A 13050-nucleotide genomic window follows, 5' to 3' on the forward strand; every position below is an offset into this window, starting at 1 on the left:
CTCCTTCGACGGAAGAAAGCCGTTACAGTTAGTCAAGTAATTGTTGACATGAATGAAAGTACAACTAACTATCATATTTCCCAGCATGCTCTACAGCAGATAGACATTTGTTTTTATTTTTAGACATTGAAGAGTGGCCTGGAGTATCTTTTTAACTCATAATAATCCCCCCCCCCCTCATAAAAAAGGTGTATACAGTGCATTCAGAGAGTATTCAAACCCCTTGACTTTTCCCACATTTTGTTACGTTACAGCCGTTGGTTGTTGTTTGACATCCATACTATTCTAAACTGCATAGGAGTTGGTGAGGGATACAGCAGAGGTAGCCGATTACATAAGGGGAATATACTGTACATTGATTGATCGATTCATCTTATGCTACACAAAGACAAATAATATTAAACTAATCCAATCAGATTTTTTTTGCACCTGTTTACTCGGGTAACATTTTTAATAAAAAAATATATATAAAAAATAAGGCCTTATGAGATATGTAATTTATTGTCTTATAAAGACTTTACAAAAGAGTTACAAAATGTCTGTATTCTAAGTTCAATCAACTTTTTTCCCTGATCTGTTTCACCTGTCTTTGTGCTTGCCTCCACCCCCCACCAGGTGTCTCCCATCTTTCCTCATCATCCCCGGTGTATTTATACCTGTGTTCTCTGTTTGTCTGTTGCCAGATTGTTTTGTTCGTCAAGCCTTCCAGCGGGTTTCCCCTTGCTCCTGTTTGTTTCTAGTTCCAGTTTTCCTGGTTTTGACCATTCTGCCTGCCCTGACCCTGAGCCTGCCTGCCGTTCTGTACTTTTGGACTCTGATCTGGATTATTGACCTCTGCCTGCCCTTGACCTGTCGTTTTGCCTGCCCCCTGTTCTAGTAATAAACTTTTGTTACTTTGACACTCTGCATCTGGGTCTTCCCAAAAACGTGATAAACTTCATATAAAAAATGTCCTTTCACATCTGTTTAGAGTTCAAACCACTAACTTTTGTATTTAATTAATACTGAGCTTTAAGTTCAATGTTTTGATTTACTCAAACATTTCAAGCTGATACAACTCAAATCCGGATGCCCTATATGGTCACAGTGACTCTATTGGTTTGAGTATTGACTACAAAATCACATCAATTAACTGTACTCTGAAACAACCTTTCCCTCAACGTCAACAAGACAAAGAAGCTGATCGTGTACTACAAGAAACAGAGGGCCAAGCACGACCCAATCAACATAGACGGAGCTGTTGTGGAGCGGGTCGATAGCTACATGTTCCTGTGTCCACATCACTAAGGAATTGGCATGGCCCACACATACCGACACAGTCGTGAAGAAGGCACGACAACGCCTCTTCCCTCTTAGCAGGCTGAAAAGATTTGGCATCAGCTCCTCAAAGTTCTACAGATACACCATTGAGAGCATCTTGAATGGCTGCATCACCGCTTGGTATGGCAACTGCTGGGCATCCGACCACAAGGGGCAACAGAGGGTAGTGCCTACAGCCCAGTACATCACTGGGGCTGAGCTCCCTGCCATCCAGGAACTCTATACCAGGCGGTGTCAAAGAAAGGCCCTAAAAATTGTCACAGACTCCAGCCACCCGAGTCATAGACTGTTCTCTTTGCTACCGCATGGCAAGCGGTGCCTTAAGTAAGCATTTCACTGTTAGTCTATACCTATACCTGTCACAAAGCATGTGACAAATAACATTTCATTTGATTCATTTTGATATATTAAATAATGAAGTGAAATCGGTTTCCTCAAATCTTGAGGTTTACAGTGTAATGAAGCTTCAGAATGAGAGAACATCAATTAAATGAGATGAGCATCACTTGAACTCCAATTTGCAGCGCTCCCAGTGAAGCATCACTCTGTCTGTCTGTGTTTTAGATGAGCCAGATTGGGTGCCCGGCGCCATTCACATTATCACATGAATCACTATCTCCATCATGAAAACATCTCTCATTGAAACCCAATACAATGCTCTTGTCTAGTGGATGACCACTAGCTGTGCTCTATCTGCGTCTGTCTGGTTCTGGAGAACAATTGTGTCAAAATAAATGATGCAGATACACAACTATTGTGTCAAATATGTTGTGTGTCAGTTGTACAATCCGAGGCTGGGTTTCAATCCGTAATGTAATTTCCGCTTGAGCCGACATATTATGCAGTGGTTACCGGGAGTGCCATCTCCGCAAATGCAGGATCATTGCCATAGGTGCATTATCGGTTGTACAGTAAGGCACGCCTTGCATTGAATCCCGGCCTCAGACACCTCAGTAAACGTTCACATGAAGGAGACTAGGCAAGCTCTGACCTGATGACACATACTAGTGTGTATACTTCAACACAGGCACAATGTACTGTTGTACTGTACAATACTGACAAGCAGCAGCTCTCAATCGCAAGCTCCAATACATAATAACGTCCCTACACACTTCAGCATATTTACAGAAGAATGGCCTTTTCAGTTCCTTGACACACGTGCTTTAGATATATGATCAGAAAGCCCCTGAGGTTACACTTTAACTGGTAACACCATCAGTCCTCTCACTAAACTGACCCAATGTATATTTTCTAACTGTAGATTTTGCCTTGGGCCTTATGTCCCAATGGGAATGAAGAAATGTTTGGTGCTTTCTTTTCCCCCAGTGGAAATTACGTTCTTCGATGTGAAAGAATAGGACAAGATGAATTGAATGACAGCGGGTGCATCCAAAATGGCACCCTATTCTCTGCGTCCAAAATGGCACCCTATTCTCTTCGTCCAAAATGGCACCCTATTCACTTCATCCAAAATGGCACCCTATTCACTTTGTCCAAAATGGCACCCTATTCTCTTCGTCCAAAATGGCACCCTATTCACTTTGTCCAAAATGGCACCCTAAAACAAAGTTTTTAAAATGTGATTTTTACCACCATCTTTGAAATGCAACAGAAAGGTCCCACATCTAGCCATCACACCGATGGTGTCCACACGATGGCAGCAGTGTATGTGCAAAGTTTCAGATGGGTAACTTGAAGTATGAGCAAACTACATGACATTTAGTGTGAAGTCACCCTGGTACATTTGGGCAAATCGTGAAGGAGACATTTACATTCACGTGACATTTTTCTGCAAGAATATCGTCAAATCTGTATACTTGACCTTTGATTTTGCTTTTCCAGTATTAGTAGCCATATTATAAGTTCACCATTTGCAAAACACCCAGTTTTCATAACTTCATAACCCTGACTATTCTTATCATTTTTGACCAAAAGGAAAAGACTTGCTGTCTCACAAGGTTAGCAGTTACATTTTGCGACAGATACTCCCAGAAAGCCCAGCTCATTGGCTCTCTAACTAGCTTCGTTCGACAAAGTTACAGTCGATCAAGTGAAGACTGCCCGCGTCATCGCCGTGCCATGAAGATGTCGCTTTCTGACCAAATGTGGTGTCCTATAGGATATACTACACCCCTAATGATATAGTGAAGTCTGGTTACGTTCTAGGATGTCTGAGGAATAAATATGAACGTGATTTGACTGGTTGAAACAACGTTTAGGGTTAGATTTTCACAGATTCCTTTCTTTGCAAATTGAACGAGTGGAAACACAAAATCGATTGTGCATGCTATATGGACCTTTTTACGATATGAAAAATGATTTTATCTAACAAAATGACACTTCATGTTATCTCTGGGACCCTTTGAATGATATATCAGAGCAAGATTTCAGAATGTAAGTACACATTTCATCTTCAGAGGTGAATTTATCAAACCTATCGTGGTGAAAAAAGTGTTTGTCGTAAGGAGCTCCCCTCAAATAAAAGAATGGCTTTTTTCGCAGTAATAGATACTGTAAATTGGACAGTGCAGTTATATTAACAAGAATTTAAGCTTCCAGACGATATAAGACACTGATATGTACAGACATTTGTTGTTTCTCTAAAATCTGTGATCGTGACACAAGGCGCTGCATGATTTACAACTGTCCTGTTGACGGGACGCCTATCCCTAAGCAGATTATCTCCCCAGTGGTGTGTGTCCTCACACATTACTAAAGAATATAAAGACATGTATTAACATGTGATCAAATACAATGTTCAAGACAATATGAAAGTGCTTTTGCACGCCATTGCTGTCTCATTATTTGCGCCTGGAGTTTTTCCTGAGCACATGACCTGACCAGAAACAAATACACTTTACAATACCAAATAGCCAAAGCCAGAATTCCCTGACACCTGACTGAGACAGACATCAATAAACCTTTGTTCCAATGTCAGTGCGATCAGACACTCAGCCTGATGCCTGCCTGTTCTGTATTAGTGAGTGACAATGCTCAGTATTGATGTCTCAGACTGTCTGTTGTCTGCGTAAGCAGCTTTATCAAGGCTCTTTCTATCAGTCCCTCAGTTTTACCCCACCTCCTGCCACTAGAGATTTAAGAGTCATGGGGAGGAAGCAATACAGAGCAGGGGGGAGAGAAGAGGGAGGATGAGAGAGAGAGGGAGAGAGAGGGAGAGAGAGAGAGAGAGAGAGAGGGGGAGAGAGAGGGAGAGAAGAGGGAGGACGAGAGAGAGAGAGAGAGAGAGAGAGAGAGAGAGAGAGAGAGAGAGAGAGAGAGAGAGAGAGAGAGAGAGAGAGAGAGAGAGAGAGAGAGAGAGAGAGAGAGAGAGAGAGAGAGAGAGAGAGAGAGAGAGAAATATATAGGAAACCAATAGATTGAGAGATAGAGAGAAATAGATAGAAAAACTATAGATTGAGAGATAGAGAGAAATAGATAGAAAACCTATAGATAGAGAGAAATAGATAGAAAACCTATAGATTGAGAGATAGAGGGAAGTAGATAGAAAACCTATAGATTGAGAGAGAGAGATAATTGGACAAGGGCCAGGCGGAAACGTTGCAATGCACTCAAAGTGAATCATAAAGTAAAAAAGGGAGTGGGTAAAGGGAGTGGGTAAAGGGAGGAAGAGGGGGACAGACGGAGGAGTGCAGGAGATTAGACGTTAAATCAGGCAGATACAGTATGTTACATGAGAATGCAGTGAAACACTCATTGACACACATGGGACAAACTGTTAAATATATAGTGACACCAACTTTAACATGTTCATAATGACGTTGTACCTGAATATATCCACAACAGAAGAAATAAAACATTTCCAGACTAGAGCATTCAATACTCATCATTCTATAAAACCACTTGGGCAGTATGTATGGTTATGCCAATATGCTTGGAGATAAATGGACAGCCGTCTTGCAGTGCTGAATAGGGTGTTGTGTTGGTGCCTGACAGATTGATGGCCTTGCCTTTTCTTTCTCACTCCCCTCTATCGTTTCTCTCTCTCTCTCTCTCTCTCTCTCTCTCTCTCTCTCTCTCTCTCTCTCTCTCTCTCTCTCTCTCTCTCTCTCTCTCTCTCTCTCTCTCACACACACACACTCCCTCCCTCTCTTTTTTTCATTATCTCTCTCTCCCTCTCCATCTCCTTCCTTCTCTCTCTCTCTGACTAAATAGTGGAGGATGACACCCAGTCACAGCCCAGATGCTCCCCTGTCTGAGCTGCTGTCCTTATCTCCATCCATCTATTTCTGATAATGCTACCCCCAATACTGGTCCCCCAATACTGGTCCCCCAATACTGGTCCCTCAATACTGGACCCCCAATACTGGTCCCTCAATACTGGTCCCTCAATACTGGACCCTCAATACTGGACCCTCTATTCTGGACCCTCAATAATGGTCCCTAATACTAAATCCCCAATACTGGTCCCTCAATACTGGACCCTCAATACTGGACCCTCAATACTGGACCCCCAATTCTGGTCTCTCAAAACTGGTCCCTCAATACTGGACCCTCAATAGTGGACCCCCAAGACTGGCCCCCCAATTCTGGTCCCTCAATACTGGTCCCTCAATACTGGACCCTCAATACTGGACCCCCAATACTGGACCCCCAATTCTGGTCCCTCAAAACTGGTCCCTCAATACTGGACCCTCAATACTGGACCCCAATACTGGACCCCAATACTGGTCCCCCCATCCCACCTCTCTTCTTTCCTGCCACCTCATCCCCCTTTTCACTGCCTCATCCTCACCCTTTCATTGTCATTGCTCTTTTTCCTTTATTTCATGCTAATCTACATCTCTTTATCTGATACCCCCCCCAACCTAATACTGCACCCTTAGAAAAAAGGGCTCACAAAGTTCTTTGTGGAGGGGATAGGGTTTACATGAAACCTTTTTGGTAGAACATTTTTGGTCCTAGGTTGCACCTATTCTTCCTAAGAATGTTGTCCACCAACTTTTCTCTATTCTCCCTCACTCTGGCCTCACCTCCCTTCTCACAATTCAACCCTTACTCTTCCATGTCCTTTTCCCCCTCCTTTCATGTCTTGATCCTCTCGTCACCCATATGCGCATAGCACCCTGTGATTTTCGCCTGTGTTATTAGATGCGTAGGTGGATTTCAGGGAATGTGACATAAGGCCCTACCATATGCCCACAAAAATGCACTGATGACAGGAAAGAAGCCTACCTTTCATCCATAAAAGAATGTGTGCTTGAGCAAACAAAACGACCCCGCCCCCCCACACACACACAAACACACACACACACAAACAACCTTGAGATACGGAAAGACAACTGCCCTGTGACTCATCTGACAGTTTATCAAAGTCTGAGCTTATCCCCCATTCATTGAGAGGGGAGGAGTGAATGTGAGAGAGCAAGAGAGAGAGAGAGAGAGAGTCGGAGAGAGAGAGTTTAACGAGGGAAAAAGGAAATGAGAGATCATGAGATTGAATGGAGGCCAATCAATTAGAGTGAATGACAAGGACGGTGTGAGGTATAAAATGGGGCTGGCGGATGTAGAGAAGTTAGAGAGGTTAGAGAGGAAGAGAGAGAGGGAGAGAGATGATGATGACAGATGGAATTAATGAAAATAAGAGAAGTTTACAAGAAGAAGAGAACGAGTGCACCAATAGACATCCAGGTACAGTGGCTTGCGAAAGGTATTCACCCCCCCCCCATTTTGTTGCCTTAAACCTGGAATTAAAATAGATTTTTGGGGGGTTTGTGTCATTTGATTTACACAACATGCCACTTTGAAGATGCAAAATATTTCTTTCTTGTGAAAAAAAAGAAATAAGACAACAAAACTGCAAACTTGATTGTGCATAAGTATCCCCCCCCCACCCCACCCCCAAAGTCAATAGTTTATAGAGTCACCTTTTGCAGAAATTACAGCTGCAAGACTCTTAGGGTATGTCTCTATAAACTTGGCACATCTAGCCACTGGGATTTCTGCCCATTCTTTGTTGTATTTCTGTGTTCGGCCTGGTATAGTTCTCAATCAGTGGCAGCTGTTGATCGTTGTCTCTGATTGAGAATCATACTTAGGTAGCCTGTTTTTCCCATTTTAGTTGTGGGTGATTGTTTTTTTTTGTGTATTCACCAGACAGGACTGTTTCGTTGTCGTTTCGTTCTTTCACTTTGTTGTTTTGTTATTCAGTGTTCAGTTGATTTATTAAATATTGACATGGACACATACCACGCTGCGCATTGGTTCAATCTCGTCTACTACTCGTCAGAGGAGGACGAATTACGTTACACAATGTCACGATTTACTAGGAGTGGTGGGTGGAATCAGGCGCAGAGAGCAGGGTTCAGTAGATTGTCCATTTATTCTCCGGCGCACAAAAACGGTCACGCCAACACACAGGGCGCATACAATAGACCAGCCCAAACACAGGACCAAAATAGACCGGAGAATAACCACACGAAAACCACCATACAACAGAGTAACAAAAACAATCCCGCAATAAAACAAGGGCGGGACAACCTACTATATATAAGGATGCTAATTAAACTAAAATACACACAGGTGAAACTAATAAGACAAAACCAACAGACAAACGAAAAAGGGATCGGTAGTGGCTAGTAGGACGGTGACGACGACCGCCGAGCACCGCCCGAACAGGCAGGGGAGCCAACTTCGGCGGAAGTCGTGACACACAGCTAGTCTTCATGGTGCCGCTTGCTTGGTGGTGCCCCTTGCTTAGTGGTGTTGCAGACTCTGGGGCCTTTCAGAACAGGTGCATATATACTTGGATCATGTGACAGATAATGTGACACTTAGATTGCACACAGGTGGACTTTATTGAACTAATTATGTGACTTCTGAAGGTAATTGGTTGCAATAGATCTTATTTAGGGGCTTCATAGTAAAGGGAATGAAAACACAGTTCAAGTCAGAAGTTTACATACACTTACGTTGAAGTCATTAAAACTCATTTTTCAACCACTCCACAAATTTCTTGTTAACAAACTATAGTTTTGGCAAGTCGGTTAGGACATCTACTTTGTGCATGACACATAATTTTTCCAACAATTGTTTACAGACAGATTATTTCACGTATCACAATTCCAGTGGATCAGAAGTTTACATACACTAAGTTGACTGTGCCTTTAAACAGCTTGGAACATTCCAGAAAATTATGTCATGGCTTTATAAGCTTCTGATAGGCTAATTGACATCCTTTGAGTCAATTGGAGGTGTACCTGTGGATGTATTTCAAGGCCTAACTTCAAATTCAGTGCCTCGTTGCTTGACATAATGGGAAAACCAAAGGAAATCAGCCCAGACCTCAGAAAAAATTGTAGACCTCCTGGTTCATCCTGGTTCATCCTTGGGAGAATTTTCCAAGCCCCTGAAGGTACCACATTCATCTGTACAAACCATCGTACGCAAGTATAAACACCATGGGACAACGCAGCCGTCATACCGCTCAGGAAGGAGACGCATTCTGTCTCCTAGAGATGAACGTACTTTGGTGCGAAAAGTGCAAATCAATCCCAGAACAACAGCAAAGGACCTTGTGAAAATGCTGGAGGAAACAGGTACAAAAGTATCTATATCCACAGTAAAACGAGTCCTATATCGACATAACCTGAAAGGCCGCTTGCAAGCTGAAGAACACCATCCCAACCGTGAAGCACGGGGGTGGCAGCATCATGTTGTGGGGGTGCTTTGCTGCAGGAGGGACTGGTGCACTTCACAAAATAGATGGCATCATGAGGCAGGAAAACTATGTGGATATATTGAAGCAACATCTCAAGACATCAGTCAGGAAGTTAAAGCTTGGTCGCAAATGGGTCTTCCAAATGGACAAATACCCCAAGCATACTTCCAAAGTTGTGGCAAAATAGCTCAAGGTCAGCAAAGTCAAGGTATTGGAGTGGCCATCACAAAGCCCTGACCTCAATCCTATAGAAAATGTTTGGGCAGAACTGTAAAAGCGTGTGCGAGCAAGGAGGCCTTACAAACCTGACTCGGTTACACCAGCTCTGTCAGGAGAAATGGGCCAAAATTCACCCAACTTATTGTGGGAAGCTTGTGGAAGGCTACCTGAAACGTTTGACCCAAGTTAAACATTTTAAAGGCAATGCTACCAAATACTAATTGAGTGTATGTACATTTCTGACCCACTGGGAATGTGATGAAAGAAATAAAAGCTGAAATAAATCATTCTCTCTCCTATTATTCTGACATTTCACTTCCTTAAAATAAAGTGGTGATCCTAACTGACCTAAGACAGGGAATTTTTACTAGGATTAATGTCAGGAATTGTGAAAAACTGAGTTTAAATGTATTTGGCTAAGGTGTATGTAAACCTCCGACTTCAATTGTATGCATGCACCACTTTTCCGTAAATTAAAAAAATATATATTTTGAAACAAGCTATTTCTTCAATTTCACTTCACCAATATTGACTATTTTGTGTATGTCCATTACATGAAACCCAAATAAAAAATCAATTTAAATTGCAGGTTGTAATGCAACAAAATAGGAAAAACGCCAAGGGGGATGAATACTTTTGCAAGGCACTGTACATATTAAAGAAGGAGAATGGCTTTATATATAGCCTTGTCCCAAATATGTTTGTGCTACCATGTCAACTCAAAGACCATAGGAGTTGGCAAGGCAACACAGACAGATCTGAGACCAGGCTTGGCTGTAAAGGTCAACATCATGTTTCAAATATTCATCTGCTGTCATTTATAGAAACATGATGACTGCTCAGAAACAGCCAACACTTTACCAAACATCTAAATGAATCTGTGGAGCGTAGTCCTTATCTACATCAGTGAAGGCTGGTGTGATGAGCTATAGGAGGACGCGCTATTTTCTAAAGGCTGAAATGGAATAGATGGAACAGTATCAAACACATCAAACATATGGAAACCACACGTTTGACTCCTATCCATCAATTCCAATCCAGCCATTACAATGAGCCCATCCTCCTATAGCTCCTGCCACCAGCCTCCACTGATCTACATATCACCTCCCGTAGCTGGAGGCCGGCTGGCAGAGATCTGAGAGGCAGCAGTGCACCTGAGAAGATCCCATTATAGTTCTATTTCCAGCTGTCACCAAGAGGATGGCGAGAAATAAACCAAGACGTTGCAGAACATGACAATGGGAGATGTGCATCTATCACCCACATCCTCTCTTTAGCTGCACGACTGGGTGTATATATTAGACAGGGGTAGCTCCATCTGTTCCATCTTGCACTTGATGTACCAGAATGTGGCTCGTGTTGTTCATTTCCATTTCCAGAGATGAAGCTGTGTAAATTGAACCGTCAATCAGCCACTTCATTCACAAGGGCTGGGTTTCAGAAGCTTGTGCGTGTGTCTTGGTGAACACACTCCCTCAGAAGCTTCCATTGACACAGAGGGAATAATCATACACACTGATGAACACACACACACACACACACACACACACACACACACACACACACACACACACACACACACACACACACACACACACACACACACACACACACACACACACACACACACACACACACACACACACACACACACACACACACACACACACACACACACATCTGCATAATGTAACATCCTCAAAATGCCTTTACCCACACACTCACAAAAAACACACACACACACACACCCACACAGAAGTAAATACTTCTGCACGGGCAGCGCCTGAGATATGACTGGCAGCTAAGCAGACCCACATTCTACCTCTCTCTCTCCATTGCTCTTTCTCTCTCTCTCACACAGCAGCCAGGCTGCAGCTGGCAAGGCTCTCACACTTGCAAACACACAGCAACAGTTTAACACGGTCTCTCACACTCACTCATGCCACCTCCCACTGTCTTCTTGTCACAGCAGTCAGAGAAAACCAAACAGGAATAGTGCGTATATGACATGACCTCTATAGTACTGTCCTCCTCAAGGTTCAAGCCTACCTTGACTCGCCCACGGATCCCTTGCATGCTGTAGAGAACATGTCTTAGCGAGTGGCTGGTCCAACATTAGCGAGTGGAATGGCAGAGCATGAGAGGACAGGGGAGATTGACCGAGTATGTGTGAGAGAGAGAGAGAGAGAGAGAGAGAGAGAGAGAGAGAGAGAGAGAGAGAGAGAGAGAGAGAGAGAGAGAGAGAGAGAGAGAGAGAGAGCAAATAGGAGGAGGGTGTAGTAAGTAAGTGGATTTGGGTAATGGAGAAGATGAGAGAGAGCGAGCGAGAGAGAGAGAGACACACACACAAGAGGAGCGTGTGTGTCAGAATGCAGGATGCGTGGGAAGATGTTGTTGCCATGGTGAGGGACACGCCTAAGCTCTTCCCTGGTTGGGTGATGACCTAGAGGAGAGGAGAAAGGACGGGTTAAAGTCAATAGTGTGACACTGTTTGAGGTCTTCAGTACCTTCACCTTAGTCACAGGTCAGTGCAGACACTCACACACCTCCAGCATTGATGTCAGCATTGTTGTCAGCGACACCAACAACTACAAAAGACACACACTGTTATATCCACACCCTTCCACATACACACGCAAGCACATACACAGACACACACATCCAGGAACAAATATATACGCAGGTACATGTGCACAAGTGCACTCAGGCACGTTTGGTGCACACACAAACGGGGGAACCAATGAAAATCAGCTATTTCAACAAAGCTGCCTCCTGCCTGCCTTAGTACATGTATGCCCAAAGAGCAGACCAGCCACAGCAGTGTCCCATCAATACTCTAAGCAGCGTTCACACATATCAGCCACTCTAAACTATTTGCTATTGATTTTCCCTGTGGCGTTCTAAGAGCTCTCTGGCAATAACAGAGCATGAACCCTGATAAGGTGTGTGTGTGTGTGTGTGTGTGTGTGTGTGTGTGTGTGTGTGTGTGTGTGTGTGTGTGTGTGTGTGTGTGTGTGTGTGTGTGTGTGTGTGTGTGTGTGTGTGTGTGTGTGTGTGTGTGTGTGTGTGTGTGTGTGTGTGTGTGTGTGTGTGTGTGTGTGTGCTTGCGTGCGTGCGTGCTTGCGTGCGTGGGTGGGTGTGTTACACAGTGAGCGGAGAAAAGCCTACGGGACATGCTCAAATCAAATCTTCTCCCCAAACACACATCTCACACCCACACAGTCAGTCCACTTGTCTGTTTGTTTAATGCTGTGTTCTTTCGGTTGATCTTCTTTCCTCTCTAATCTCCGGGCAGTTTAGTGTTGGGGAGAGCCTTTGTGAGTTCTAATTGGTGCGGGTTCTGGGGTTGCCTTGGAAACCTTTTTTGAGAGGGTTCTCTGGAGGTCGACCAAAGGTTTGGTTATTGTATAACACAACGCCCGAACAAAGGCAAGCAACACAAACATCATGTACGACATTACACTCAAGGTTTCAAAGTGGAGAGACATTTAAATGAAGCAAGCTTTCAAACGGACAATAGAGAGCAGCACTGCGTTGTCACAGCTATGATGATGTAACTAATGGCCAGTAGTGTACAATGTTTTTGGTTCATCATTGGTTTGGAATGCAACATGAGTCTATCCATCCCAATGAGAGATACTATGGTCAATACAACAACCTCAACTACGTGACTGGCTGGAGCTGATTTGAAATGACTACAATTCAAATGATATGACTGGAGTAATGATTTCTTGTTGAAAACTTTCCAAAATACTGAAGCATTATGCCTATTATGCATATGCCATTGTCTATCAGCAATGAAGGGCGAAACGATATACGTCACAGCTGCCTAT

At 43.5% G+C, this 13050-nt stretch overlaps 1 protein-coding gene across 1 annotated transcript in view; it reads right to left on the bottom strand.

The window, feature by feature from the left end:
- The window catches only part of LOC123992968 (rap1 GTPase-activating protein 2-like), a 158539-nt gene extending 147181 nt beyond the window's left edge, over positions 1–11358 (bottom strand). The window contains exon 1 of the mRNA XM_046294655.1: positions 11267–11358. Within this exon, the coding sequence (XP_046150611.1) occupies positions 11267–11307 (41 nt within the window). The 5' untranslated portion in view covers positions 11308–11358. The remainder of the gene's footprint in view (positions 1–11266) is intronic.
- Between the last annotated feature and the right edge of the window lie 1692 nt (positions 11359–13050).

This window comes from Oncorhynchus gorbuscha, linkage group LG13 (genome assembly GCF_021184085.1).
Source record: "Oncorhynchus gorbuscha isolate QuinsamMale2020 ecotype Even-year linkage group LG13, OgorEven_v1.0, whole genome shotgun sequence".
Lineage (NCBI taxonomy): Eukaryota > Metazoa > Chordata > Actinopteri > Salmoniformes > Salmonidae > Oncorhynchus > Oncorhynchus gorbuscha.